We start from the raw sequence: 27916 nt of genomic DNA, 5'->3' as shown, positions 1-27916 counted from the left end.
CCTGCCTCTCATGGCATAAATGCTGAGTATTGATATTTCAGATACTCTAGTCTAGTTGTCTTTTTCCTGCTACATGAGTGCCTGTCAAATGCTTGCATCCCAGTAGCTCTTATGCTGCTGCTTGGGGACTAGAGGTGGATCTGGAAAGACTGAAGACTGCTGTTCTAAAGGAATTAAGTTACTATTTCTATCTTTTGCATTTTAAACCCGCTGAGAATACTGCCACTTTGCAAGGCCCAACAAAATGCTGCATTTGCAATCATCAGGATGCGTATTCTGCCTCTTGTAATCGCTCTATAATAGTATAACAAATGTCAATGACTTATCATCTGATTTACAAATGCAGTTTCAACTCTATGATAGCTGAATAACGTATGTGGCTTATCTGGTTTGGAATAAATACCTAGATTTACATAAAAGCAGTTTACATTTGCGACGCAAAAGCCCCGGGACTACACGGCTCTTCCTGGTGCGTCGCTCCGGGGTAAGGTAAGTGGGAACACGGCCTTTATCTTACTTATGTGTGTTACTTTTCAATTTTACCTTTCCTTCAGTGCTTTACTTGAATGTGTATGCCAACTTCCTTGTAAACAATAAATAGGATTTCAAAAATCAGGAAATAAATGTTACAATACAAAGAGAACAGTGTCTTGTGTTGAAGCGGGGGAAGAATCCTGCTCCGGAGATTCGTACCTAAGATCTCTTCAAAACATAATTAGTAGTACCAAGATCTGCCTTTTAGAGCAACCTCATTTTCAAAATCGGCTGCTGCCGTTAATCAAATTCGGCAACAAAAAAAGAACAAGAGAAGGGAGAAACTTATCCTCCCGCAACAAGGGACACCCAGCTCCGCCTTCCCCTCCCTGCTGAACCCGCGAGAGCTGTAAACTTCGCCACAAACCCGGGTCGCTTTTCGCGCCTCCTTAGTTTGCTGCTATTATACATTCAGGGTCGTCTAACTCAATGCCTGATTGGATTCGGGATTTTCGCCCAAAACGTTTCCTCGGGCCAAGCATCTATGGGGCTCGAGGCGCATAGCAGTAAGCTTTTACCTCGTGCATCGGAAAAAGCGTTTGTCGGGATTGGGTATTTAGGAAACAGGCGCTGCAATTGATATAGGCCTATCATTGGCAGGACCTTGGGGTCCTTATGCATCTCCGCCGAGGAGTTGTTGCTGGCGTCGTTGTCGTCAGCGTCGTTTCCTTGCCGTGAGGTGCGTCGAAAGGGGAGGCTTTGACCGTTTTGAGCTTCCAAAATGTCGACTAAGAATTTCCGTGTCAGCGACGGGGACTGGATTTGCCCAGACAAAAAGTGAGTACTGAGGTGTGCGAAGGAAGGCCTTGTTTTGCCTTGGCCTACGAGGGACTTTGGCGGCGGCGGGGCCTTGACGTGAGACGTGCTGCGGAGAGAGAAACACTCCGGCTTCCTTTTTGAGAAGGGGGGGGGGGTGTTATCCATTCGACCAGTCAGGAACTGAGAATCCGGTTAGGTTTCTCGCCCCCCCCCCCCGGTAGTTTACCCGTTGCTCATCATATGATCCGCCTTAGTTCAGGGAGTCTCACGGCTTTGCTCTGTTCTGTAAAAAAAAAATGGCTTCCGTGGGTCTGATATTTCTGTTGCGTGTCATCCCATTACAGTTAAATACGCATAAATTTGAGGTCATACAGCGATGCGAAAACCCTTCCTTTGTGTTTTAAATATACTGAGTTGTAAAGATTTACTACTCAGATGGCTTCCGACAGGAACACACAAGGACTGGAGAGAAACGTCTCATTTTTTTTCTCCCTTGCTACTTCATTTTCCCAAGAGCCCCCAGAGCCTCTCCCCTTTTCCTGCTTCCTTGTCTTTTTCCCATATCCATGGCAGCCTGCCTTTATCGTATTTCCTTCGTCAGCTGTCCATCCTTGCCTCCTCCTGGCAATTTCTTCTTGGGAGAATTATGGCCCAACTGTGGTGGAAGCAGTTGTGCAGTGGGTAGCTAGGAGAACCTCATTTTTCCCTGTATCTCCTTTACCACATTATTTTATCTTTCATCTTGACAATTCCTGATGGGAGGAACTTTCTTTTGCTGCCTTTGTCTCTTTTTCCCACCCACCAACCAGTCTGACTTTTAGCTGGCTTCTAATTTAAGTCATAAAAATTATTTCAGGTTAAATTTGGATCCAGAGCAGGTTACATTAGTTTTTTTTTTCTCAGTTTATTCTCACAATAACCCTGTGAGGTTAACCTGTGAATGTATAACTGGACCATGGTCAGCTTCTGTGGTAGAGTGAGGATTTGAACCTGGGTCTCCCAGATCCTAATTTGAAACTGTAACCACTGCACCACCAGCTTTTGTGGAATGGCTTTCTAGGGATCTGTGAAAAAAAAAAGTATTTCCTGACATTCTTGAATCCCAATATTGGTATGGTATTGGGATTCGGGGAATATTTTGGATTGCCAGTTTTCTCTTGCTCCTTTATACGCTATGGGGATTATTATAAGCAGTGGTCCGTGTAGGCTGTAGTGGAGAATCAATCCAGAGATATCTTGGTCGGGGGGTGTTATTTGATTTAGAAGCACCAAATTTGCAGTGTTGCTGTTAGTGCCTCTCAGTCTCCCTCCAAGTTTCAAAAAGATTGGACCAAAGGGTCCAGTTCTATGGGCCCAAGAAGGTGCCCCCATTCTCCATGTTTGCAATAGGGGGGGGGGGAGGTGTTTAAAGGAATGCAATCCCTTTAAATGCCTTCATCAAACTACAGCTCAGTGCCATGGCAAGTGAACTTTGAAGGCAGTTAAAGGCACCACAGTCCATTTAAATGTCTGAGAATTCACTTCAAAATAATTTAAATGGACTGAGAGCCCTTTAAATGCCCTATAACGGCACCTATTCAGCACCCTCAGGGAATCCCAAAGATTTTTGGGGTAGCCATTTGCAGATACCTGAATCACCAGCCTCCTCAGTGATCAGCTGAGAAAATACCTGATAAAACCAGATAAGGTATTTATCTGGAGGGAGGGGCTCAGTTTATATCAAGCACATACCCCTAGACCTTTCTCAAAACACAAAACAGCCCTGGAAAAGTCAGTCAGTACCTTTATTGGCATAAATTAAAATAAAACTAAACCAGTATTTAAATATACAGAGTGCAATCAAAAGCCAATAATCTCTCCAGACTTTTAATCAAAAAAGTTCCAGTAAGCTTCTTTCAGTAATATTTGAAAGCTGACCATATTGTGGTTCATTCAAAATAGTCCCTGAGGGCATTTGTTTCTTAAAGCTATGGGTGCTGCCTTTGTTTGGGTTTTTTTTTTAAACCTCCCGGTTTGGGTGGGGGGTGTTTTAATTTCCGAGCTTTCTGCAAATTTGGAATGATTTTCAGTTTTGCAGAAAGATCTGTCTTTGTTCATGGCTCTGGTCTCACAATTTAAGTGCTGGGAAATGTAGACACATTGAAAATTAGACACATTGATGCTAATACTCCAAAATATATTTTTGTTTGAAATTAGTGAAAGCCACTGCTTTCTCTGCCTATTTTTGAGTTGAGACTTTTGGACAATGCCTTCCTAAAATAAATTAGAAGCTGTAATTTTCAGAACAGTTTAAGTCAGGGATGTCAAACTCATTTGTTATCTGATACAAATTGGACTTTTTGGGGCCGGGCGGTGTGTGCCATAAAATGTAATCTCAAGTAGCAGAGATATAAACTTTATAAAACATAGACATACACAAATATATTATTTTTAACTTTAAATACAAACATGCTTAAAACTCTTGTAATATTTTGTTTAAAATGGAAAGGTGGGGGAATAGTGGGATTTGACAATTCAATTTTTAAAATAAAGCATCAAGAAAAAGCACAAGGATCACAGCAGAAACTAAAAATATAAAATGTTCTGAGCCTGGGAAAACAATGAAATGGTGTTTCAAGCTTCTCCCCCCGCCCCCGGGGGGGGGTCTACTCTAATTGGCAGCGGCTCTCATGTAATATCCCCCTTTGGCTGTGGGTTCCCAGGTTAGAGTACTCACTAGGTCAGGTCCATTTAGCAGAGACAAGCTGGCTCAAAGCATCAACCCTTTATTTGCAAGGATACAACTCCTGGAAGCTTGAGCTTCAGGTGTCTATGTAGGAGCCCTAAAAGTGAAAATGATCTCCACTCCATTGAAACAATTGCAGCACAGACAAAATTGCAAGGAAAATGTGGAACAGATTTTCCATTAGGGCCTCCAGGCCCTATCTGTCTGAACCTTAATGGAAAATTACATTTTTCTTGCAGCTTTCCTTCCTGCTGCACCCTGCAAAGAAAAGGCAGGGAACTTTGTCAACCTTGGAACTTCAAATGGTGAGGACAAGAGGGGGAGAAAAAAGCCCTAGGGGCCTGATTAAAGTCCTGGGTGGGGCAGTTCTTGCCCCCAGGATGGACATTTGACACTCCAAGTTAACAAGGATAGCTGTAGCAGTTATGGCAGCAGTGTAACTGAGAAGTTACAAGTAGAAATTAAATTAACATATTTCAACAAATATGCATGTGTGTTTTGAATGGTCTTACTAGGAAACTATACATCTCATTTATGCATGCATTATCAATTATTGACACAATCCAAATGTTTGAAATAACTTTGAAATTTCAGAAAATAAAGTCACTGACCACCTAAAATGCATCAGGTAGAAATTTTTTTGAAATAAAATAAAATGTTGTCATGAGTACCCAGCTTGCTGGGGGTAAAGTGTAGATGACAGGAAAAGGCAATGGCAAACCACCCTGTAGAAAGTCTGCCATGAAAATGTTGTGATGTGACATCACCCCTGACATCACAACCTGGTGCTTGCACAGGGGACTACCTTTACTTTTTAAAGATATTGTACCCCCATCCACACAATCTTCACTTTAGTGATGGTGTTTTGTAGTCTTTGGGTATAAAGACACACAGCAGTTTTAAAACTTCCAAATCACTATTACCCTGTGAATAACTCAACTCAGTAGGTGTAAAAGATGGAGAAGAGATTTTTATACCACTTTGAATTCAGAGTTGTATGCCTTAGGTGAGTCTGGTTTTCTTTTTCATGAGGAACAAAGCAGGTTAGAAACTAGTATTTATACCATGAGAATTTAGGATCTATTAAAAACACACAACATAGTCATAAGCATTCTTACTGAAAATAAGTTAAATTGAATCTAAAAGGACTTCCCAAACCATTAGATTGTAAAAAATTAAGTTATTTAAATGATGTCTTTCATTTGCAGGTGCGGAAACGTTAACTTTGCTAGAAGAACCAGTTGTAACAGATGTGGCCGAGGTAATTATCTAAAATTGTAGTTTTCATTTTTGAGAGGTAGATAAGCAAATGTTAAATTTATAAGAGGGATTTGATATTTGTTCTTTTTGTTGCCTCTTTGCAGAAAAAACCACAGAGGCAAAGATGATGAAAGCTGGAGGGACTGAGATAGGAAAGACTCTTGCTGAAAAAAGTCGTGGACTCTTCAGTGCTAATGATTGGCAGTGTAAAACGTATGTTAGTTTTAAAACCCTTTTATATAACAGTTCCCTTCCAGTTTTCATGAAACATTTTGTTATGCTTAATTTTTACTCATTTGCAGTGTTGGTTTGCTCCCTTCAATCTTTTGAACCTGTGCATGTTTATTCACAATTAAATTCTGTTGTATTCAGTGGGGTTTATTCCCAGGTAAGTGCACATTGGGTTGCAGCCTTAATTTTCTACTATTCCTATACTGTCTATGGCAGGAAGACCAACGCCTTTTGATCAATAGCTCAATTCAATTCTGTAGGTTTGGGTTAGTGGGGTAGCAGATTATTTTACTGAGAAGTTTTCTTTTTAATAGTGTGTAGAAAATAAGTACTAAAATCAGTTATAAATCCTTGCTTGAAGGTACTAGTGTTCTATTTGTTCCTCTTAACACTTCGGTTTTTGCATTTCTAAATAAATGGAAAACAAGTGGAACCAGGAGATTTCTGCACAGTTGTATACTTTAGAGTATAAAATATTTATAAGTTTGTAGTCTTTATGACTTTTAAACCATTTTGGGTACAACTTCTTTTTGAAGGAGCAGTATAAAAATGCATTGAGACAGCTTTTAGCATCATCTTAAAAACCATTTGTACTATCAGTTTAGTAAGAACCTTGATTCAGTTGAGGTAGATTTAAAATGTCAGTCAGCATCAACTTTGTTTCTGTTTCTTATTTTCATTGAAATCCCACGGGAATAAAATCATCATGCTGAAATCTGTACCTGACTGAAGACCATACTTTTGCCACTGAATTTCTCCCCCCCCCCCAAACATTAGCTTAGGTTTTTTTTACTGATTCCAAATATTAGGTTTTGTTTGATCATTCTTAATTGTATTTTGCCTGAATTAGTTTCAGTAGTGTTAGTCATGAGAACAAGGTTACTGCCGATTCTGTCTAGATTTTATAATTGCACAAATAAGTCTGAATCAGTAATCTACTAAAAGATTACTATATTCTGGTATTTAATTTTTTTAAAAAATTGAGTACTGTTTGTGTGTGAGCCAGTGCAGCTTCCTGTACTTCAACCACTAACTTGTTTTTTCTCCACTCTCTCAAAAAGATGCGGTAATGTTAACTGGGCAAGGAGATCAGAATGCAATATGTGCAACACTCCAAAATATGCCAAGCTTGAGGAAAGGACAGGTAGAATAATTATTTAAATAAAAGTGTTTTTGTAGAATGCACAAACCATGCTTTCCTGACAGCATTATGTTGCTGTAAAGCCATTGTTGGTATTGGGAACTCTTCACCTGGGGTTCAAAGACTGTAACCATTGTATTTGCTTTTGTCTCAACTTTGTTATGGCAATGTGGGTTATGGCAACTGAGGGTAAAGTTTCTGTGTCTTGTAGCTTCACAAAGACTCCTTTAAATCAAAAGATTTTAGAAACTGTTGAAGGTCCTAAAACAACTGAGTAGGCCATGGAATAGGTCTCAAAGATGACTTTTAACACTTGGTGAATTTTCCAGGAATCTTAACTTCTGGTAGGAAATAACTGCTGTGGATGGATTGCTTGTCCTTGTTTTCAGCTACCACCTTGTGTTAATGTAACATGATACTGATCTTTTGTGTTAAGCACTCTGCATATTCTAATATAGACAGCCTAATGCAATGCTGTAGAATGATTACTATGCATATGCAATTGCATACAAAGGTTTATTAAGGAAGCAAAATGAAATTTTGTTGAAATAGAGAGCAGCAATGACATTGGAATGTAGCTGATATAGATTGCCCCTAAACCCAGAAATTGTGACTGTCCACATGGAATCAGTATGCTTCTGCAGTATGGGTACCTGTTGAATGGGTTTTCATCTAAGACCACAGTATTTTACATATGGAAACCTTTGCCTTGTTTCTTGACATCCATCTTGAAGGGGAACTGTGATCATAATAGCTTTTCCTAAAGAAAACAGGCACTGTTGATACACTTTTTCTGATTTAAAAATGGCAGTTGTGCTACAGATAAACTTTTTTAATGGTTAGAAGCTGTAATTTATAGTTGAGACTTAAAATAAGCACTTTGCTCTCTGCCACTGTCTGGAGTGAACATGTAAAAACTATTAAGCAGCTGGATGTGTTGTGTGTACTTTCTGTTTTTGTTAATAACTTTGAAAGCAAATAGAATACATTTGTGCATGCCTTTGTGTGTTCCTTTGTGTTGCAGACTTTGCCTTGTTTTCCATTTCAGTCTCTTATACTGTATCAGTAACGACTCTAAAATATTGAAAAACTTTTGAGACTTGCTTTCATGAGAGGTGTAAAGACTTCAGTATTGGGTGTGGAAATTATTTGAGTAGCTTCAGTTGGGTACACAGAAGTACTACCTTGTCAGTTGTGATAACATTACCAACATTTGTTTGACAGTGTAGCCCCTGATAATTTTAAATGAGGATAGAGTGGAAATAAGGTGATGCTCCAGTCTCATCATACTTCATTGTAAAATTCTACTGGGAATGAGGAGTATTTCCTTCAGGGTTGCATGAGCATTGCATGTCTCTCTCTCTCTCGGCTTGGCTTCGCGAACGAAGATTTAAGAAGGGTGCAATAGTCCACGTTTGCTGCAGGCTCGCTGGTGGCTGACAAGACCAATGTGGGACAGGCAGGTCCGGCCACAGCGGCTGCAGGGAAAAGTCTGATTTAGGGTTGGTCCTGTAGCAGTGCGATTCTTCCTCAATCTCCTTTTGTCCTCAAGACCAGCTATGCGTGTGTTCTCAAAGGAAGAGACAGCCTGGTGGATGGTGTGCCTCCATGCTTTGCGATCTGAGGCTAGGTCAGACCACTGGTGATGGTTGATGTGACAGGTGCTAAGGGATTTCTTCAAGGAGTCCTTGTACCTCTTCTTTGGTGCCCCTCTATTTCGATGGCCGGTGGAGAGTTCGCCATACAGGGCAATCTTGGGAAGGCGGTGGTTTTCCATCCTAGAAATATGCCCTGCCCAGCGCAGCTGCATCTTCAACAGCAGTGCCTCGATGCTGGTAACCTCTGCCCGCTTGAGGACTTCAGTGTTGGTCACAAAGTCACTCCAGTGGATGTTGAGGATGGTGCGAAGGCAGCGCTGATGAAAGCGCTCAAGGAGTCGCAGGTGATGACGGTATAAAACCCACGATTCGGAGCCATAGATGAGGGTTGTCATCACAACCGCTTTGTAAACATTGATCTTTGTGCCTTTTTTCAGATGCTTGTTGCTCCACACTCTTTTGTGCAGTCGGCCAAATGCACGGTTTGCCTTTGCCAGCCTGTTGTCAATCTCCTTGTCGATCTTGGCATCTGAGGAGATGATGCACCCCAGGTAGCTGAACTGCTGGACTGTCTTCAGAACTGATTCACCCACAGTGATGCAGGGAGGGTGATAATCTTCCTGGGGTGCAGGCTGGTGGAGAACTTCTGTCTTCTTCAGACTAACTTCTAGGCCGAATAGCTTGGCAGCCTCTGCAAAGCAGGACGTCATATGCTGCAGAGCTGATACCGAGTGGGAGACGAGTGCAGCATCATCAGCAAACAGTAGCTCTCGGATGAGTTTTTCCATTGTCTTGGAGTGTGCCTTTAGTCGCCTCAGGTTGAACAGGCTGCCATCGGTGCGATAGCGGATGTAGACACCATCGTCCTCATCTAGATCTACTGCGGCTCTTTGAAGCATCATGCTAAAGAAGATCGTAAAGAGAGTTGGCGCGAGAACGCAGCCTTGCTTTACACCTGTGCCTATTGGGAAGGGCTCCGAGAGGTCGTTGCAGTGTCTGACTTGGCCTCGCTGGTCTTCGTGTAGCTGGATGATCATGCTGAGGAACCTTGGGGGACATCCTAAACGTTCCAAGATTTGCCACAGGCCTTTCCTGCTAACGGTATCGAAAGCTTTGGTAAGGTCGACAAAAGTCACATACAGACCCTTGTTCTGTTCCCTGCATTTCTCTTGGAGCTGCCTGAGAACAAATACCATGTCGGTGGTGCTCCTGTTAGCTCTGAAGCCGCACTGGCTCTCTGGGAGGAGTTCTTCTGCAATGGTGGGCACCAGTCTGTTCAGGAGTATTCTGGCAAGGATTTTGCCTGCGATGGAGAGCAGGGTTATCCCCCGGTAGTTGGAGCAGTCTGACTTTTCCCCTTTGTTCTTGTATAGGGTGATGATGATTGCATCGCGAAAGTCCTGTGGTAATTTGCCTTGTTCCCAGCAGGTGACAAGTACTTTGTGAAGTGAGCTATGTAGTACTGTGCCCCCATGCTTCCAGATCTCTGGTGGAATTCCATCAACTCCTGCTGCCTTGCCACTTTTCAGTTGCTTGATGGCTTTAACAGTCTCTTCTAGGGTGGGGATCTCATCCAACTCTGTTTTCACCGGTTGAAGTGGGGTGAGGTGGATTGCTGAATCTTGAACTACGCGGTTGGCACTGAAGAGAACCTGAAAATACTCTGACCACCGGTTCAGTATGGATGCCTTGTCTGTGAGGAGCACTTGGCCGTCTGCACTATGCAAGGGACTCTGAGCCTGATATGATGGACCATATACTGCCTTCAGGGCTTCGTAGAACCCTCTTAAATCACCAGTGTCTGCACACAGCTGGGTTCTCTCTGCAAGCTTGGTCCACCACTCGTTCTGAATGTCTCGAAGCTTGCGCTGGAGGTTGCTACATGCAGCGCGAAAGGTTGTTTTTTTCCCAGGACAGGAGGGCTGAGCAAGATGTGCTTGGTAGGCAGATCTCTTTTTTGCCAGTAATTCTTGGATCTCTTGATTGTTCTCATCAAACCAGTCCTTGTTCTTCCTTGTGGAGAACCCGAGGACTTCTTCAGAGATCTGCAGGACGGTAGTTTTTAGGTGTTCCCAGAGTGCTTCTGGAGAAGGGTCTGTGGGGCAACTGAGGTCCGCAATTCTTGACTGGAGTTTTGCCTGGAAGGCAGCTTTAACTTCGGCTGACTGGAGGCTGCCAACCTGAAACTTCCTCCGAGGGATACCTCCTCTCCTGGGTGTGGGTTTAAAGTGAAGACAGAGATTGCAGCGTACAAGACGATGATCCGTATGACATTCTGCGCTGGGCATTACTCGGGTGTGTAAGACATCTCGAAGGTCTCTCTGGCGCACCAGAATGTAGTCGATAAGGTGCCAATGCTTGGACCGTGGGTGCATCCAGGTTGTCTTCAGACTGTTCTTCTGCTGGAAGATAGTGTTGGTGATGGTGAGCTGGTGCTCCATGCAGAATTCTAGCAGGAGGCGCCCGTTGTCATTGCAGTTGCCAATGCCGTGTTTGCCAAGTACTCCTTTCCAGGCTTCCGAGTCTTTACCTACTCTGGCATTGAAGTCGCCAAGGATGATCACCTTGTCCTCTGTAGGGGTTTTCCGTACGAGGTTGCGTAGATCAGCATAGAACTTGTTCTTTTCTGCAGGATCTGCTTGAAGGGTTGGGGCATACACACTGAAGAGTGTTGCATGCTGCTTGTTTTGAAGTGGGAGGCGCATGGACATGATGCGATCTGAGTGACCTGTTGGAAGGTTTTCGAGTTTGGAGGCAATGGAGTTCCTGACCATGAAGCCAACGCCAGAAAGGCGGCTCTCAGCCTTTGACTTACCCGACCAGTAGAGGGTATAGCCAGCACCGTGTTCTTGAAGACTACCTTCCTCAGGGAAACGGACCTCACTGAGAGCTGCTATGTCGATATTCAACCTGAGAAGTTCGTGGGCAACTAGAGCAGAGCGTCGTTCAGGGCGACCACTGCCTACTGTGTCAAGCATGGTTCTGATGTTCCAACACGCAAGCTTTAGTCTTTGCACACTTTGTGAGGCAGGTGCATGCCTTTTCTTTGTTGTTATTTTTCGACCGCAAGTAAGGATGCCCGTTGACCGCGGCTAGCCAACTGGGGTGGGGGCGACGAGCTTTGTTTAGGCCACCTTTTCTAGGCCCCTCTCCGTGTGGAGCAAGCAGTGCTGTCCCTAGATAAGGCTGCTTGGTCGTTCAGGGTGCTGCCGAAAGATGCTTTCGTCTCCGGGTTAGCATCAGGCGACCAATATCCTGAACCGCCTACATGCAGGATCGGGACTGCGGCTTCCAGTGGCACCTTCCACCTGCCATTTCGCCCCTTGCCTATCGCTGCAGGACTTGATGCGTTGTGAGTTGTGTGTGTGGATATGCCCTTCAGGCCTGCGCAGAGGAATTTTTTAGGTGAAGTGCAGTGTGCGCGGTACTGGCTCCACCCTTTCACCTGGGGGTCATCTGCCATGGCCCAGTAAGCCGGGACGCCGGCAGTGAGTCCTCCAGGTGGTAGGTGTTACATTAACGAGCTCTATCTGCCCGGGTTTGATGTTAGAGTTTTCCTTCTCTTAGGCTGACGAGGTTGGTGGGCCCAGCCTGCCCATCCGGTTATACCGCCGGACACTTCGGTCGCACCATGACGTAGCAAACTCTGTGAAAACGGGGGGGGACCAGCGAGAAGGTGTTGCTACGGATGCAGTAATGCAGGAGAGGCCATTGCAGTGACCATCTGCCAGGCATAGCCAGACAGTGACCACGCGGCGTTCACTACACCGGGAGAGGAGAGGCTATGTATTGCGCATGCACTTTCCCTGGGGGGGTAGGATTCCCAGAGGGAGCCCACCCCCCCCCCACCACCATACATTGCATGTATACTGGCAAAGACTACTACCATGGTGTTAATAGTGTTTTAACAACATAGGTGTGGGGATCAAAAAACAGAAACTTGAGGTTCTTCCAAGCATTCTTATGTATAAGAACTCTTAGTAAAAAGGCATGTGCTTTCTAGCTCTCTTATATGCGTATTTATGTTTACAAGTGTATATATTTAATTTCTGATGCTGCTGAAAAAGTGTTTTGATTTTGGCCAGGGGGAATGTGGTGTTTTTATATACTTTCAGAATAATTCTATTAACATGATCATCACACACAATTTTGTTCTATCCAAACCACAGCATAAGTTTAAATTCTGCTTCAAATTTTCAGTCTGGTTATCTTGGAAAAACATCACCCACAGAACAACCCTTTCTATCTTGAAATTTAATTGTGCATGTAGTTGTACTCTGCATTCTGTGCTGTAGAGTAGGCCCCCATCAATTGTGGTTTCTTGATTCACCAGTGCTGCAGCTAAGCTGAGTGCTGTATGTGACTTTTCCAGGCTGGGCCTTCCTCCATGGGGGCATTTCCAGAGCCATTTCAGCTGCCCAATCCTCCAATATTGACAAGGATCTCAAGAACAGGATTCCTGCAAATGGCTGGGGTCTACATATTTTGTGATGACTTTCTTATTTATAAATTTCTGTTGGTTTTAGACAGCTTTTGAAAAACGCTTAGCACCTGTGTTGAAATACTATGTGTCACATAATGTCACCTGTTATTTTTGGCCACTGTGTGACACAGAGTGTTGGACTGGATGGGCCATTGGCCTAATACAACATGGCTTCTCATGTTCTTATGTACTATCTAAGATTCTGGAAAACTTGTCTTTGCAGGATATGGTGGGGGATTCAATGAAAGAGAGAATGTTGAGTATATAGAACGTGAAGAATCTGATGGTGAATATGATGAGGTAAGTGGGACATACATTATAAATAGGCTTACCTTTTAAAAAGCTCATTCAAATGTGAAAGCTAAGCACAGCAGGTGGTTAGATCCTAATCCATAAAAGTAGTAGTACATTTGTATTGTACTCTCTGTAGTTCCACTGAGATAAGGAATTTATTGGTTGAAGGAAACCAAGCTGCTAGTTAGCCTTAATAGAAACAAGGAAAATTTTTAGTCTCTGAAATTTGAGGTTTAATTTGCTTTTGCTTTTAAAAAATTAGCTTTTCCATTTTCTCATTGGTAGTTCTGCAAAACCCTGTGAAGGAATTTTCCTTGTGTAGGTGGAATCTTATGGGTTACAGTGCAAAAAGATCCACTGTGTCCTTTCCTTAATTTGATGACATAGATTAAACACTGGTCCCATAAATATAATTTGTGTGCAAGGAAACAACAGAATGCAGTGATATCCATTTCTGGGATCATAGAGGTGGCCACACACCTCTTACAGAAGTTTTTGCTTCTCTTGCTGGCTCACTGATTGTAAGAGTAGACAACAACTAGCCTAATATATGGTTTATGGTTTATTAAATTTATACCCCGACCTCCTAACCAAGGCAGGCTCAGGGTGGCTTACAGCAATAGTCGTAAAACAAATAGTCATGAAATAAAGTGCATCATAGTAATAAAATCAGTTAAGTTTAAACAATTGCTGTTAATAACATTCCCATGTTGTTCAAATTCAATGATGTCAATATTCCTAGATTCCTCCTGCTGTTAAAAGACTCAATATCAGCTGAAAGCCAGCCAGAAGAGTGTGATCTTACAGGCCTTGTGGAACTGGGCGAGGTCCCGCAAGGCCCTAACCTCTTCCGGCAGCTGGTTCCAGTTTAGTGTAATGGTTAAGTGCATGGACTCTTATCTGGGAAAACCAGGCTTGATTCCCCACTCCTCCATTTGCACCTGCTGGAATGGCCTTGGGTTAGCCATAGCTCTGGCAGAGGTTGTCCTTGAAAGGGCAGCTGCTGTAAGAGCTCTCTCAGCCCCACCCACCTCACAGGGTGTCTGTTGTTGGGAGAGAAGATACAAGAGATTGTAAACCGCTCTGAGTCTCTGATTCAGAGAGAAGGGCGGGGTATAAATCTGCAATTCTTATTCTTCTTCCACCAGTAGGGGGCTGCATGATCCCTGATAGCCGTCAGTCTATCCTCTCTCGGCCTGGGGATCATTAAAAGATCTTGAGTTCCCGATCTTAGTACCCTGTGGGGAATGTGTAGGGACAGACGGTCCCTCGGGTACGCAGGTCCTAGGCCATAAAGGGCTTTGAAGGTAATGATCAGCACCTTGTAGCGAATCTGGTATACTATTGGCAGCCAGTGCAGTTCTTGCAGCACTGGCTGTATGTGCTCCCACCTGGGCAGCCCCAATAGCAGCCTGGCTGCCGCATTCTGCATTAACTGTAGTTTCCAGGTTCATGACAAGGGCAGCCCCATGTAGAGGGTATTACAGTAGTCCAGTCTTGAGGTGAGTAGTCCAATATGATGTGAATTGTCTCTGAAGTCTTTTGTGCATGCCAAAGCATAAATATTTAATATGGCTGCCATATCTTTAGTATGTAATAAGTATAATATTGGTTCAGAGGGTAGCCGTGTTGGTCTGCAGTAAAACAGCTTTGTTTGAATCGAGTAGCACCTTGGAGACCAGCAAGATTTTTGAGCTACTAGCTTTCCAGAGTCAAAGCTCCCTTCTTCAGTTATGAGTATATGAGTAAGGGAGCTTTGAGTCTCTAAAGCTTCTACCCTGAAAATCTTGTTAGTCTTGAAGGTGCTACTTGACTCAAACCTAGCTCTAATACAACATTATTGCTTCTTCAGCAGTGACATCTGCCGCTGAAACAACAAATGCAGCTTGTGTTGTTCTCTTCAGTCACTTCTCTGGGTAAAAAAAGTATTGTAGTTATTTGATTATAATCAAGTAGTAATGAGAAAAAATGGAGGGGGGATGAAAGTGAGACTATGAAATGAATGAAAATGAATTAGACTTCAAAGTACATTCAGTTAAAACAGTGCTTGACTTTGACCACGCTTCAGCCATTTACAATGCATCTCTATTTAGTTTGGTCGCAAAAAGAAAAAATATAGAGGAAAGCCAGTTGGCCCTGCATCTATTCTAAAGGAAGTTGAAGATAAGGAATCAGAAGGGGAAGAAGAGGAGGATGAGGATGGAGATCTGTCAAAATATAAGTTGGATGAGGTAAAACTACTTATTTTATATCATTTTTTGTAATCAAATAGGCAAGTGCATATCTGAACCCAGTACTCCTTGAGCCAAGTCCCAGAATTTTATCTGACAGTTCATTAGAGCATGTAGTGAATATTTAAGTGTGTTTGGTTATGCTTTTCCTCTCCGTTAGATTTTTGTACCTGCACAAGTATATGTTAGATGGAACAAAGAGCTGCTAAGTGTAAATTTATTTGTGTAAATTCTTGCTTCCTAACAAGGATGAGGATGAAGAAGACGCTGATCTCTCAAAATATAATCTTGATGCCAGTGAGGAGGAAGATTCTGCTAAGAAAAAGAAATCCCGGACTCGACGCAGCCGTTCTAAGTCACGGTCTTCCCATTCACCATCTTCATCTCGCTCATCCTCCCACTCAAGCTCAAGGTCCAGGTCCAGGTAAACGGGTACAGGTCAAGGGTAACGCCAGACAAAATGTCAGTATCTAACTTCTTTATTTACATCTTTTTTTGTGACTGGTTTTTTCACAGTTTTAGTTGATCTATTAAATTTTAGGTAGTCATCCACTTGAGAATATGTACTGGCTTAATAGCAGTGTAAACGAATGGCTTGTCAGTAATTTTTTTTATCACTTTCTTTGGCCACAGTTGGTTCAGCCTGATACATGATCATGCCTGATAGGTTTAATGACATCAAGTGCTTTAGTATATGACTTTGACAGTAGTCTGCTGAGGGTAAAGCACTAGCCTTACTGTTTAGAAGCCTGCTTGTTAAGCTAGATTTCATAGTTAAACTTTTTAACACTTTGGGGTTGGAGAGGAGAGGAGTTTTGCTTTATATCTGTTTCTAAGTAAGCACTGAGTTTTGTATGTTTAGAAAATCCCTTTTGCTGATTAAGCCTAAAGTACAAATAAAAACACTTTTTAAAAAAACCTCTTTTCTTGCCAAAAGTCCTAGTATATTTTGTGCCATTTTCCACAGTGTTCTTGCTTTGTTGGAAGGTCTTTCTTTCTGTTATCCTGACTTAAATTGGTGTTTCAAGCAATGCTACATTGCATAGCGCTTGCCATTTCACTTTATACAGAGAGAAATATATATTATATAAGTGTTCTATACTCTTATCATAGGGCATCTTTTATATAGTTGCAAACTAGTATTTGATTTTTTAAATGCTTCTATTGGTGCTTATTCTACAAATGTAATCTTGAGAAGTGTTTTCATTGCCAGTCTGTTCATGGTACCCGAGTTCTTTGAGAATAAATCCTTAGTAGGTAATAAATAATCTTTGACAATAGGCATGGATTTCCCAACTAAACATTATGTTGCAGAATTGCTACTATAATGTGGGATATTACAACAGGATTACTCCTTTAAATAAGAACTGATGTATAGAATTCGGGAGCCACGTGTTTTCCTTCTTTATACTTCTTAGCTGCCTTTCATTTTGCATTGCAGCCATTTGTAACCTTTGGGGGGGGGACATGCTGTAGTTAAGGAAGTTCACCCTCTTATGTTCATCCTCTGTTGCTGTTGAAAATGGAAATTGTGAAAGATAAGTCATTTGCATAATATTAATGGACATGCAGAAGGAAAATACGGGGTTTCATTTAAAATGTTCAGGTACCTATTATTTCAACAATCATCATGTCCCGTGCTTAATTTGATTAGATCTTAAACAACCAGTACCTGGTTTTTTTAAAAAGACTTTAAATTATTTAAAAGTACATTCTGAAACTCTTGGATTTAAAAGATTATTCTGAGCACCATGGATAGTGATTTTTGCACATTGGCATTTTGGTCTTGGCTGAAAAGCGTTCTCTTTTTTCAATACATGTGGAATATTGTTGAAATTTATGCTCAATATTTTAAAATAGCAAGCCTGTTATTTTGTTAAAAGCAAATACATTTATTGTCAGTGGCAAACCTGGTTCCAGTAATGTTGAATTACTGGAATTTAATCTGTATTCATTGACTAGCACTAGGCTTCCATACTACATGACACGTTCCTTGAGAAACTATGCAGTGTGTGATATTGCTATGGTAGTCAGCTGATGGAAGAAAAAATCAAGAAAAGAGTTCACTGGATTAGCACAAGTCACTTCATGAGCAAAAAGTGCTTTGGAGTTTAGCTTTTAGGGCATTTTAATTAGATGTTTTACTTAAACCTGTTTGTTGCATTCAAGAAGATAAAACAGTTTTTATCTATATTTGCCCTCAGTCTTGAGTCTCAGTCCAAAACAAAATCCTTCATGTTGTTTCAGGTCAAGAAGCTCTTCCAGTTCAAGGTCAAGATCTCGTTCTACTTCCAGAGAACGTTCTAGATCTCGTGGGTCGAAATCAAGGTGAATGAGGTAGCAGCCTCTCTGTTTGGCAGAGAGAGAGAGAGAGTAAAAGGATAATCAGTAATGTGCTATATTCAGCCCTAGGTATCTTAATGACTCTTCTTCCCCTCCCCCATGTGAATCTTGTAAGTGTTGCATTCCCTTGCCTTATGTTAAGGAAGCTTGTTAAAAGTAGTAATGGTTAAAACAGTTAGTGACAATATTAGTTCAGTATGATTAAAAGTACCATCTGTCTCACCCCCCCACCCCCGATTCAGCAAAGTCCTATTTTTCCACTTTCACCTGCATGCTGGCAGTGCACCAAGACTGTATTGGGGGTGGAATAGGGCTGTATTTGCTCTGAAAATTATGTAATTTTTCTCAACAGAGGAAGGTTTGAATGAGAATATAAGAGGTTCACAAAGATCTACCATTCCTTGAATTGTCGTGGTGCATTGCTTGTCTGTAGGTATGGCAGCAGGATTGATGGAGGTGCAGAAGCCTGGTGTCTTGATATCCAATTAACAACTTGGCAAAATAAAGTGTAATCATCATTCCTGTTTGTTTGCTTGCTGGTACAGAGTAGTGGGCAGAAGCATGAGGACAGTGAAAACATGTAAAGATACTCAGTGTAACTTAACTCACAGGTTTGTTGTGAGGATAAAATGGAGGAGGGAAGAATGAAGCGAACTAAGCCACTTTGGTTCCACATTGGGGAGAAAAGTGCGGTATGAAGAAATATTTTTGGTACAGATCAAAACACTTGGTAAATGAAATTTACAAGCTAGTATGCAGCATACATTTCCTTCTCTGGTAGCAAACTGATTTTCCTGTGTTCTAATCTGATGTTAAAACTTTATCATATCTAATGCGGTGTGGAGACTCAAGCTAGCAGCTCAACCACAGTAGCCTTTCTTTTTCTACAATTGCCTACAATTTTCTACAATTCTTCCCTACTTGCAGTGGGAAGACTGCTGCTGGTGGGGTTGGCCTTGTTCTCCAGACTGGTGGCAGAAATGACATTGTGTGACATTACATCCCACTGAGCTCAGGTGTGACATAAGCATCTTGAGCAATACTCCGGACATCCCTAACAACTGCAGGGTACTTGCCATGGAGTTTTGGGTGACAACTAAAGTGTTGCCTGAGACACTTATTACATTGGGGTTTTAGCTATATCTGATGTCATGCATCATATGACATCATTTTCCCCCTTGCCAACCTTTAAATCTTCCTAGGATAGACCACATCACTAGCAAACTAATGCTCACTGCCTTAAATATGCATGGCGGTGGTGACTTTGGTTCAGCTTTTCTGTTACATTTTTAACTAGAGTTATAAGTTGCAGTAATACACAGTTTCTAACAAATTAAAACTGGGGTATCTGTCAGTGGGTGGGCCTGTGGGCCAAATCTGGCAGTTTAACAATTTAGTCTGACAAATAATATTGGGCAAATAGCACTCTAGACTCAAATTTTGCCAAAAGCATAAAACTACCACATACTTAAAAGTAGTCAGACAAAAGAGAAGTAACACTACATACATATATGCAAGATATTGCATTGATATAATGTAGATGAAAATATTTCCATTTACAGTTGAAGAATTCTGAAGTTCAGCTGTGACTAGTCTAATAACAGTGCAACAATTTTTTACCACATGCCACAATTTTTTATCACAGAACAAGCAGTGCAGAGGGATGCAAAGTACTTCTCATCTTAGCTGCAGCCTCATCTATCCCTACACACACAGAAATTATAAAACATGACTTAACCTCCAATAACTTTTGAAATGCTAGACCCCACTCCTAGGCTATCAGACTACAAAAAGATTGTGGACCATTTCATACACCAATCTAAATTGTTCCTTGAATTCTTTATGTTCCTCAAGGGAAAACAAACAGACCCCCTCCCCAGTTCTCTTTTCCTTGATTTGGGAAAACTCTACCTTTTTCTCTCTATTTCCCCTATTTTTTTGTGCCAAGAGCTCATGGGGGCTGGGGGGGGGGGGGTGCTTCCCACATCAGGGCTAAATTCTGAAATATGAAAAGTATCTCTGAGAATGTCCAGTGTGCCTATCTCTTGCTACTGAACAACTGTGGGGTTTTTGCTACCACAGGCGCAATAGTATTTTTTTTTCAGAGAGCAGCACATCAGATGCCAGTGTCTGTCTGCAGGCATGGAGGTGATATAGCCTCTCTATTTTTTTCCCTAAGCAAGGTGCTCTAAAATGTTATTACCTTACCTGCATCTGAGTCTTGTAAGTACTCAGGGTAAAATAACTTTTCATGTCTATATTATGATACACTTACAGCTTCGCCACTTAAATTTGTACATGTGTGCAGTATGCTTCTTACATGCATGTGTGCCAAGGATCATGGTCACTGGGCTTTTCTAGCTACTTCGTTAGAACCTTTTTTTCAAGGGTTATGGTAGGTTGAATACAATTTCAAGTTTAAACTGATTTCTCCCACTCTTTAATATAGAGGAAGTTTATTTTGTACATACTGTGCTCTCGCTTCAGTCTTTTATTGAGATTGAACTTTAAATTAAGTAACATTAAAGGTTTCCTTATTGTTACCAGTTATCAGTAACTGGAAGCCAGACAATCTGTGAATTCCAAAATTAAGCCATGCTTGAAAAACCCTTTCTGAGGTTATTTTCCTAGTTAACACAGCAGTAAGTATTTGTGCCTCAGCCAAATTCTTTGTTATTTGTCTGTCCTTTAAGTGATATATAGATTTTTTTTAATCATTATTTGTACTAGGATTAAATCTTCCTTATTTCTTAATAATGATCCAGCTCCAGGTCCATCAGGGGTTCATCAACCCCAAGGAAAAGGTCTTACTCAAGCTCTCATTCATCCTCTTCCCCTGAGAGAAGCCGAAAGAGAAGTCGATCTAGATCTTCATCTGGTGATCGCAAAAAAAGGCGAACGAGATCACGGTCACCTGAAAGGTTTGGGTTTCTGTAGAATAAGAATGGTTGGTCTTTATATGTTGATTGAATATGCAAGAGCTAGGAAAAGTTGAATATTGGGTACTGAGTGCTTGAAGATAACTGTTCCCATTTATATGAATTTCAGTTTTCCTGGCTCATCTTTTTCTAAATCATAGCTTTAAAATTTGTAATTTTAACAATTCTGAGTTTATTAGAGGAGGGTTTATTTTTAAAAAATGTAGAATGTTCATTGCATAGCTATTTTTGCTAAAATATTCATAACAACAAAAGCTGTACCTTTGAACTTTTTTAGTACTTTGAGTAGAGGGACAGACCAAATAATTACATCCATGGTTTATATATTGCCCCATTTTTTTCCTCTTTTTTGCTTTGGGCAAAGGTCATAACAACTCAAACTTGTTTGCATGCTTTTTCTCATTTTGTATCTTACAGGAGCCGCAGGTCTTCATCTGGATCTTCTCATTCTGGATCCCGTACAAGTTCTAAAAAGAAATAATCTATTCAGATTTGCACTCGTACACAAACCATCTAGTCCAGTGCATGAGACATTTTTTAAGAAGTTGGTGTCTTATTTGGTCAGAAGTGCTAAGTCTGCTAGTAGAGGTGCATGTTAATGGAAAACTGCAGCTATTTTAATTCATGAAACAAAAATAATGAAACATTTTAAGCCATAAATTGACCCAATAAAGGTGAGTAGTATGGCTCTGCTTTTCTTTCAAAAAATGTATGCCTGCTCCATTTTTTTTATTTGACTGGATTTGAAAATGTTTTAGTTTTCTTTTGTTAATTCCTGGTCTCTGAGAACTTTGTATGGTCCATTCTGATTTGCTGCTTAGCCTTAACATTTACTAGGTACAGAAATTGATGTGGATAAATATCAATTGTACTAAAGTTGGACTCGTTCTTTTCCCTCATCTTCCCAAGAAATACATGAAAGAGGAATAAAGGATTTTATTCACACCCCATTTTTAAAAATATCTCCATAGGCAGGATACCAGCAGTTAGATATGCTGTTACAGGTGTTTGCAAATCTGGCAAGCAAACAGTTTTGAGCTGAGTAGTACACCTGTGAGTACTTTCTAATGGCATGGTTTTGAAGAAACTTGCCCAATGCATCAGCTATAGCTCTGTGAATAAGGTCTTGTCACATTCAGATTCATAGTTTTATTGTTTCTTTGGAACTTGCTAATTGCTGAGATCCAAATAAATAAATGTTGTATTCTGTGCACATCAGTGCTGTTGAGATGACCATTTTCTAGTTCAGCCCCTTGACAAAGAGCATTCTCAAGAATTTGGTGTGAGCAGCTGCAGTCAGAATGGAAATTGGTGTACTCCGTTTGTGTGCAGAAACTTCAGATTGACCCAGAATTGTGAACAGCTAGCGCATACTTACTGAAGTACAATGAAGATTTAAAAGTTGGATCAAGAATTGTTTTTATTCAGAGCTCCTGGGGCCTTTTTGTAAAGGAATTTGGAATGTAATACTGAAATCACTTTCTGTAAGTCAATAAGTGAAATTGAATTCAGACTGGTGGGGGGAACTGTTTCAGTTTTGTAACAGAAGAAATGAATACTTCAGCATAATTATAATCACAAATCACTGCAGGTAATTTTATTATATTAATGCAAATTTATGGCTTAAAATGCTTCATAGAATTTGTTTTACTAGCAATGTTTGTTAAATACTGGCCATTTTAAAGCTCCATTTGCTTGGAAGAAATGTATCCTCTTCAGTACCAAGGTAAGTATGTGAAAGGAGAATAGTATTTCTAGAAAAGAAGCGATATGTCTTCAGTTTTCATATTGAACATTGCTTTGTAAAGCAAGATGTACAAAGAGAACGGAGCATACTAGTCTCATATTTTCCTTTTGAAAACTTCTTTCAGACTGATCAGAGACAAAGCAAAATGTTTCTTTTGCTCTAGAAGTGTTTTGGATAAATTTTGCAGAAAAAAGTGCCCTGCGATTGCTTTATTGCTTTCTCTTTAGCTATCTCTTTAGCTAGCTGGGTTTTTTATTGCTTAATGTAGCATAGATTGCACAAAAACAAATAGTCTCCTGTAACTGTGCCTCTGACTTCTTGAAAGTCTGTCTATTAAATTGTGAAAAATCTGACTTACTAGATGCTACATGTTAAAGTTAGTTACTCTTGTGCTTTGTATTCCTAAGTATTGTAACGGATGGTTTTTAACTTTGAGAAATGGTAGCTTAGAGAAGACTAAGGGAAAATTATGGTTTCATTTGGCTTTGATTAAAATGTACTGGTTTGTTCTATGAAGATATAGTTATGTAGACAAATTAAATAAAGCATGTGAATCAAAGATTAAATGTATGTATGTATTTGTTAAATCACACCACTTGAACACCTTGTAGAGTTATGAATACAAATAAAGGCAACAATAGATAATTTGCATTTTAGATGTATGCACATCTATATCTAATTCTCAGCCGTCTCCTCTGCATGCAGATATTTATTTCAGCAGACACTTTCTCCCTGACAGGTTTTTCTACCAACTCTGGAGACTCCATGGGTTTGCATAAAAATCCATAAAGTTTTTTAAAATTACATTGGGGGGGGGGGTTAAACTCAGCCCAAGATTAAAAAAAAAAAGTCTGCACATGTGCAGGCAATGCAGCTTACCATTGAAGGTCTAGCTGCTGCTCCTTTGGAGCCAATCCAGGCCCAGCTGTGGGGGTGGGGAACAATGAGTACCATTCCGGGCAATGCCACAGCAACAGGAAATACCGGGAGCCACTCCAGGCCTGGCAGCATCAGACACAAGGAGCTTCTCAGGACCTGGCCACCACCCGGAGCTACTCTCCGGCACTACCACCACTGCCGGGTAGAGGAAAAGAGAAAGAAGGTGGCTGGGCTTTTGAGGAGAGAGAGAAAGGGAAAAATGAGGGATTGGCTAAGAAAGGGAATAATGGGGTATTGGCTTGGAGGAGAAGGAAGGATTGGCTTGGAGGGAAAGAGAGAGAAAGACAAGGAGTGATTGACTTGGTGGTGGAGGGTTGGAAAGAAAAGGTTGGCTTGGAGGGAGATAAAGGGGAAGATGGAGGAATGCCCCCCCTCAAGTTTCTTGTTAAATATAATCAATTGTTTAATAGATGAGAACTACATTTTGTTCAAATTATACTTTATTCTCAGAACAACATTATATAAATGCAATGTGTTATGTATGCAGTAATCTCCGTAAACACTTTCTTGCATTGGTTAAGCATCAAAAAATGAGATCCAGTAGTCAGTTTCCAGACACGTAAAATTAAGTTACTGGGGAAAAGTTTAAATATAAATTGTATGCCAGGAACTCTTGCTCTTTCTAAAGTTAAGCTTTAATATTGGCATCTCAACCTAATAGTCAGAGTTCAAGAGTTGATTAGTATTGAAAGAGTAAAAGTACATGAGTAATTTTTTCCACCAGAGAAACGGTTACAAAGTTAACAATTATCTTGTTACTATTGTGATTTTAACTGTTTAGTATGTTTAAAGGTTTTAAAAGATAAATGGTAAAATTGGATTAAAGCTATAGTGTTCAGAAGTGCATAATCAGTTTCTGTCATGTTGCAACCTATATTTGTGTTAGAATCTTTGTTGAACTAATGGGAACAGGATGCCAAAAAAAAGAGCAGAAGAAAACATGGGAGGAGGCCTATCGGAAAAGCCTCAGGTTTGTAGAAAGATCGGAAATCTAAATGAAAGAAAAAGAACAAACAAGTAATAGAAGTGCCTGTATCTTTCAGTGACTGCATTCAAGCCTTGATTTCTCTCATCAAAAGGCAGTGGGATAGGAAGAGGTCTGCTCAGCCTTTGAGGGGAGGTCTCATTGGAGTCAGGCCTGGCAGATGGTTAATTTTAGGGAGATAATTTCTGAGGAAGATCAACTAACTGCTGAACAGGCTTACATCTAGATGCTTGTCAGTTTACTAGAACTCACTACAGAAGTGTTCTACAATATCACAAAGATAGGATTTTTCTAAATTTTGTGATACAGAATCACATTATTAGTTCCAGTATTTTTTCTATGTAATGTGGAAAGGACCATTTGTATTTGTATTTTAAAATACAGTAGCCAGAAATCACAGTAATTGCTTGTCACTATTCAGCAGCAGCAGCCACCATAGAAGTCAGTGTAGTAGTTAGAGCTTCAGACTTATCAGCCATGGAAGCTTATCGGGTGACTTTTAGCTAGTCCTGCACTCGGCCCAACCTACCTCGGAAGGTTGTTGAGAGGATAAAATAGAGGAGAGGAGAATAAGCTGCTTTGGGTCTCCGTTGCAGAGAAAGCTGGGATATAAATGAAGCAATTATATACTGAATATAGCTGATGCTGGAGAGCAGATAATGGGTAGGTTCAGTAGGTGAGGAAAAGAGAAGAAAGCAAGGAAAGATGAGAATACGGGAGCTGCAAGGAGGAAGGAAAGAGGAAGTGTGGGGAAGTGGAAATGTGGGAGGTATGCCCTACAAATCCTTGTGGGTTGTCCACTATGCAAATAGGTAAGGCTCAGCTGGCCAGCACTTAGCTAGAGTTTTCCCTGGGAGTTGGAAGGAAAAGCTGAAAATAGAGCAAATAAAGGTAGTCTGGTGGGTGGAAAGGAGAGAAGGCAGGTAAAGAGGAAATAGTGGGGAAAATGGAATTCCCCTGGGTCCCCTGTTAGTAAAGTTCTAATGATGATATAAAGCCTACCTTCATTGTAAAAAACCCCAACCAGGGAGCAGTGAATTGGGGAGCTGAAGAACTTGGTCCAGTTTTTGTATGTTCAATGTATTTATAATTTGTGCAACTTTTTAAGTTCTCTGCATGAAGTTCATGTACCAATTTTTGCTGTAGATGGTTAATTGCTTCTTGGAAAGCAGTTCAAACAGCATACAGTACCACTGGTAAATACCTATAAATTGAGTTGCCTTAAAAGCACTCATAAAATCAAAGTGGATCATTCCAGTAATAGAAGTGTACCCTAGTACTGATAAACATCTTTGATGCGGGAAAGGAATAAATCTGATGCAATAGTGTAAACAATCTCCTGTTCTGAGGACAAATATCCCTCCAAGGCAACACTGGTATTAACCGGAATAAAGATGATATCTTCAGCCAGTTATCCGATTCTTGTTTTAACAACTTAATAATCATGGGAAATGAGAAACTTGCTTTTTGCCAGGTTTTTTGTCTTGCTATAAAGTACTGTTTAGACTGCAGAGACCTGATGTGAAAAGGGATATGTTCTGTTAACTATGAAAATAAGGCTTCTGTTAAAGCTTCCTCTCTCTGCACAAACATGGGAACTTCATTTATAGGAACAAATGTAAAGGTTATGAGCAATGATATCGATTGTACACATTGAGTGTTGTTGGGTATGTAGTTGGGTCATGGAATCCTCAGGGTAATTTGCATTCCTTTCAATATGAAGCTGCTTTCACAGAACAGACCTTACCTGTGTGCACTCAGTCACACTGCAGCCCACTGCATTCCTCAAACTGCTGCTCCTGGAAGTTGGAGGATCCACATGAATATAGTGTAGGGTGTGACAGGATTTGCGATAATTGGTTAAATCACTACACTGTTACGATAATGCAAAAAAAGGAGCAATTACTCATGCATGCCTCTGCAGATTGCAAAAGCAGTGTAAAACCAGTTCTGGTCCACAATTTTTCTATTCCTTGCCAGAGGCAAAAGAAGAAGGGGGTTCCATTACATTGATATAGCAAGATTAGGCTATCTAATAAACAGACTAATAAATCTGTGTATTGTGGTTTCAACTGTTATGGAAATAAAATCCTTATTTTTTAATTGAGAGAAATAGCACTCAAATGTTTAGTGGAATGGGTATTGTTGACTTTTTGTTTGACTTTAATTGTGGAGTATGATGGAGTGGCGCAGAGTGGTAAGCTGCAGTCCAAGCTCTCTGCTCATGACTTGAGTTCAATCCCAGTGGAAGCTGGGTTCAGGTATCTGGCTCAAGGTTGACTCAGCCCTCCATCCTTCCGAGGTCAGTAAAATGAGGACCCAGCTTGCTTGGGGGTAAGGTGTAGATGACTGGGGAAGGCAATGGCAAAACCACCCGATAAAGTTTGCCATGAAAATGTCGTGATGTGACGTCACCCCAGAGTCGGAAACAACTGGTACTTGCACAGGTGACAACCTTTACCTTTATGATGGACCCCTAACACTTCCCCACTTTCAGGCAGGTTTTCACATAAAAAATTGGTTTCCAGCTGTGACTGAGCAACCTAAATAGTGTGAATTTAGTTATTGTTTTAAAAGACTGTTCCACCTCATCAGGGTTAGGGTTGGCTCAGAGTCATTGAGTGGCTGGCTAACATTAAAATATATATTGAGTGGGTTAAAAACAATTATTGCGATTCCCATTAAACATTGCAAAAGTTTGTTGTTATATAATCTTTTCTAAATTTCTATGGAACTGCTCAACATTTCTAAGTAAGAAGTTACCCATCAGGGTGCTACTGAGAAAACCTATAAGCCTTGCCCATTTTAGTCATTATAGTTTGAGTATGTTCACCATGCATACTGGGATCATGCTGGCAAAACGTTTGGTTGTCATTTCATCTGAATAGAACTCAGTACTCAGAATAGGGCTCAGTACTGGGTCCCATGCTCTTTAACTTGTTCATTAATGGTTTGGCGTTGAGAGTAAGCAGTGAAATGGCTAAGTTTGCAGATGACACTAAATTGTTAAGGGAGGTGAGAACCAGAGAGGATTGGAAGTCACTCGAAAGGGATCTGTTGAGGCTGGGTGAGTGGGTGTCAACATGGCAGATGAGGTTCGATGTGGCCAAGTGCAAAGTAATGCACATTGGGGCCAAAAATCCCAGCTATAAATACAAGTTGATGGGATGTGAACTGGCAGAGACCGACCAGATCTTGGGGTCATGGTAGATAACTCACTGAAAATGTCAAGACTGCAATTGCAATAAATGAGGCCCACGCCATGCTGGGAATTATTGGGAAGAACTGAAAACAAAATCAAACAGTATCATAATGCCCCTGTATAAATCGTTGGTGCGGTCTCGTTTGGAATACTGTGCACAATTCTGGTCACCACACCTCAAAAAGGATATAGCATTGGAAAGAGTCCTGAAAAGGGCAACTAGAATGATTAAAGGGTTGGAACAGTTTCCCTATGAAGGTTAAAACGCTTGGTGCTCTTCAGCTTGGAGAAATGTCTACTGTGGAGTGACCTGATAGAGGTTTACAAGATTATGCAGGGGATGGAGAAGGTAGAGAAAGAAGTACTTTTCTCCCTTTCTCACAATAAAAGAACTCGTGGCCATTCAATGAAATTGCTGAGCAGTTGGGTTAGAACGGATAAAAGGAAGTACTTCACCCAAAGGGTGATTAACATGTGGAATTCACTGCCACGTGAGATAGTGGCA

The 27916-nt window shown here is 41.0% G+C and overlaps 1 protein-coding gene across 1 annotated transcript; it reads left to right on the top strand.

The window, feature by feature from the left end:
• Window positions 1-895: 895 nt before the first annotated feature.
• ZRANB2 (zinc finger RANBP2-type containing 2) lies at window positions 896-22844 on the top strand. Its single transcript, XM_060232018.1, has 10 exons — window positions 896-1311; window positions 5227-5279; window positions 5383-5491; window positions 6571-6653; window positions 12955-13031; window positions 15119-15256; window positions 15505-15680; window positions 17504-17584; window positions 20359-20520; window positions 20956-22844. Exons 1-10 carry the CDS (start codon window positions 1256-1258, stop codon window positions 21017-21019), a joined length of 999 nt encoding a protein of 332 aa, XP_060088001.1. The 5' UTR covers window positions 896-1255; the 3' UTR covers window positions 21020-22844.
• Window positions 22845-27916: the final 5072 nt, after the last annotated feature.

This window comes from Heteronotia binoei, chromosome 2 (assembly GCF_032191835.1).
Source record: "Heteronotia binoei isolate CCM8104 ecotype False Entrance Well chromosome 2, APGP_CSIRO_Hbin_v1, whole genome shotgun sequence".
Classification (NCBI taxonomy): Eukaryota; Metazoa; Chordata; class Lepidosauria; order Squamata; family Gekkonidae; genus Heteronotia; species Heteronotia binoei.
This window is presented reverse-complemented; position numbering and strand designations above follow the sequence as displayed.

Bases quoted from the DNA above. Each gene is read 5' to 3' on its own strand.
- ZRANB2 (XM_060232018.1), top strand. From the start codon at position 1,256: ATGTCGACTAAGAATTTCCGTGTCAGCGACGGGGACTGGATTTGCCCA. The intron at 15,257-15,504 runs GTAAAACTACTT...CTTCCTAACAAG, and splicing joins CAAAATATAAGTTGGATGAG to GATGAGGATGAAGAAGACGC. The intron at 20,521-20,955 runs GTTTGGGTTTCT...TGTATCTTACAG, and splicing joins AGATCACGGTCACCTGAAAG to GAGCCGCAGGTCTTCATCTG.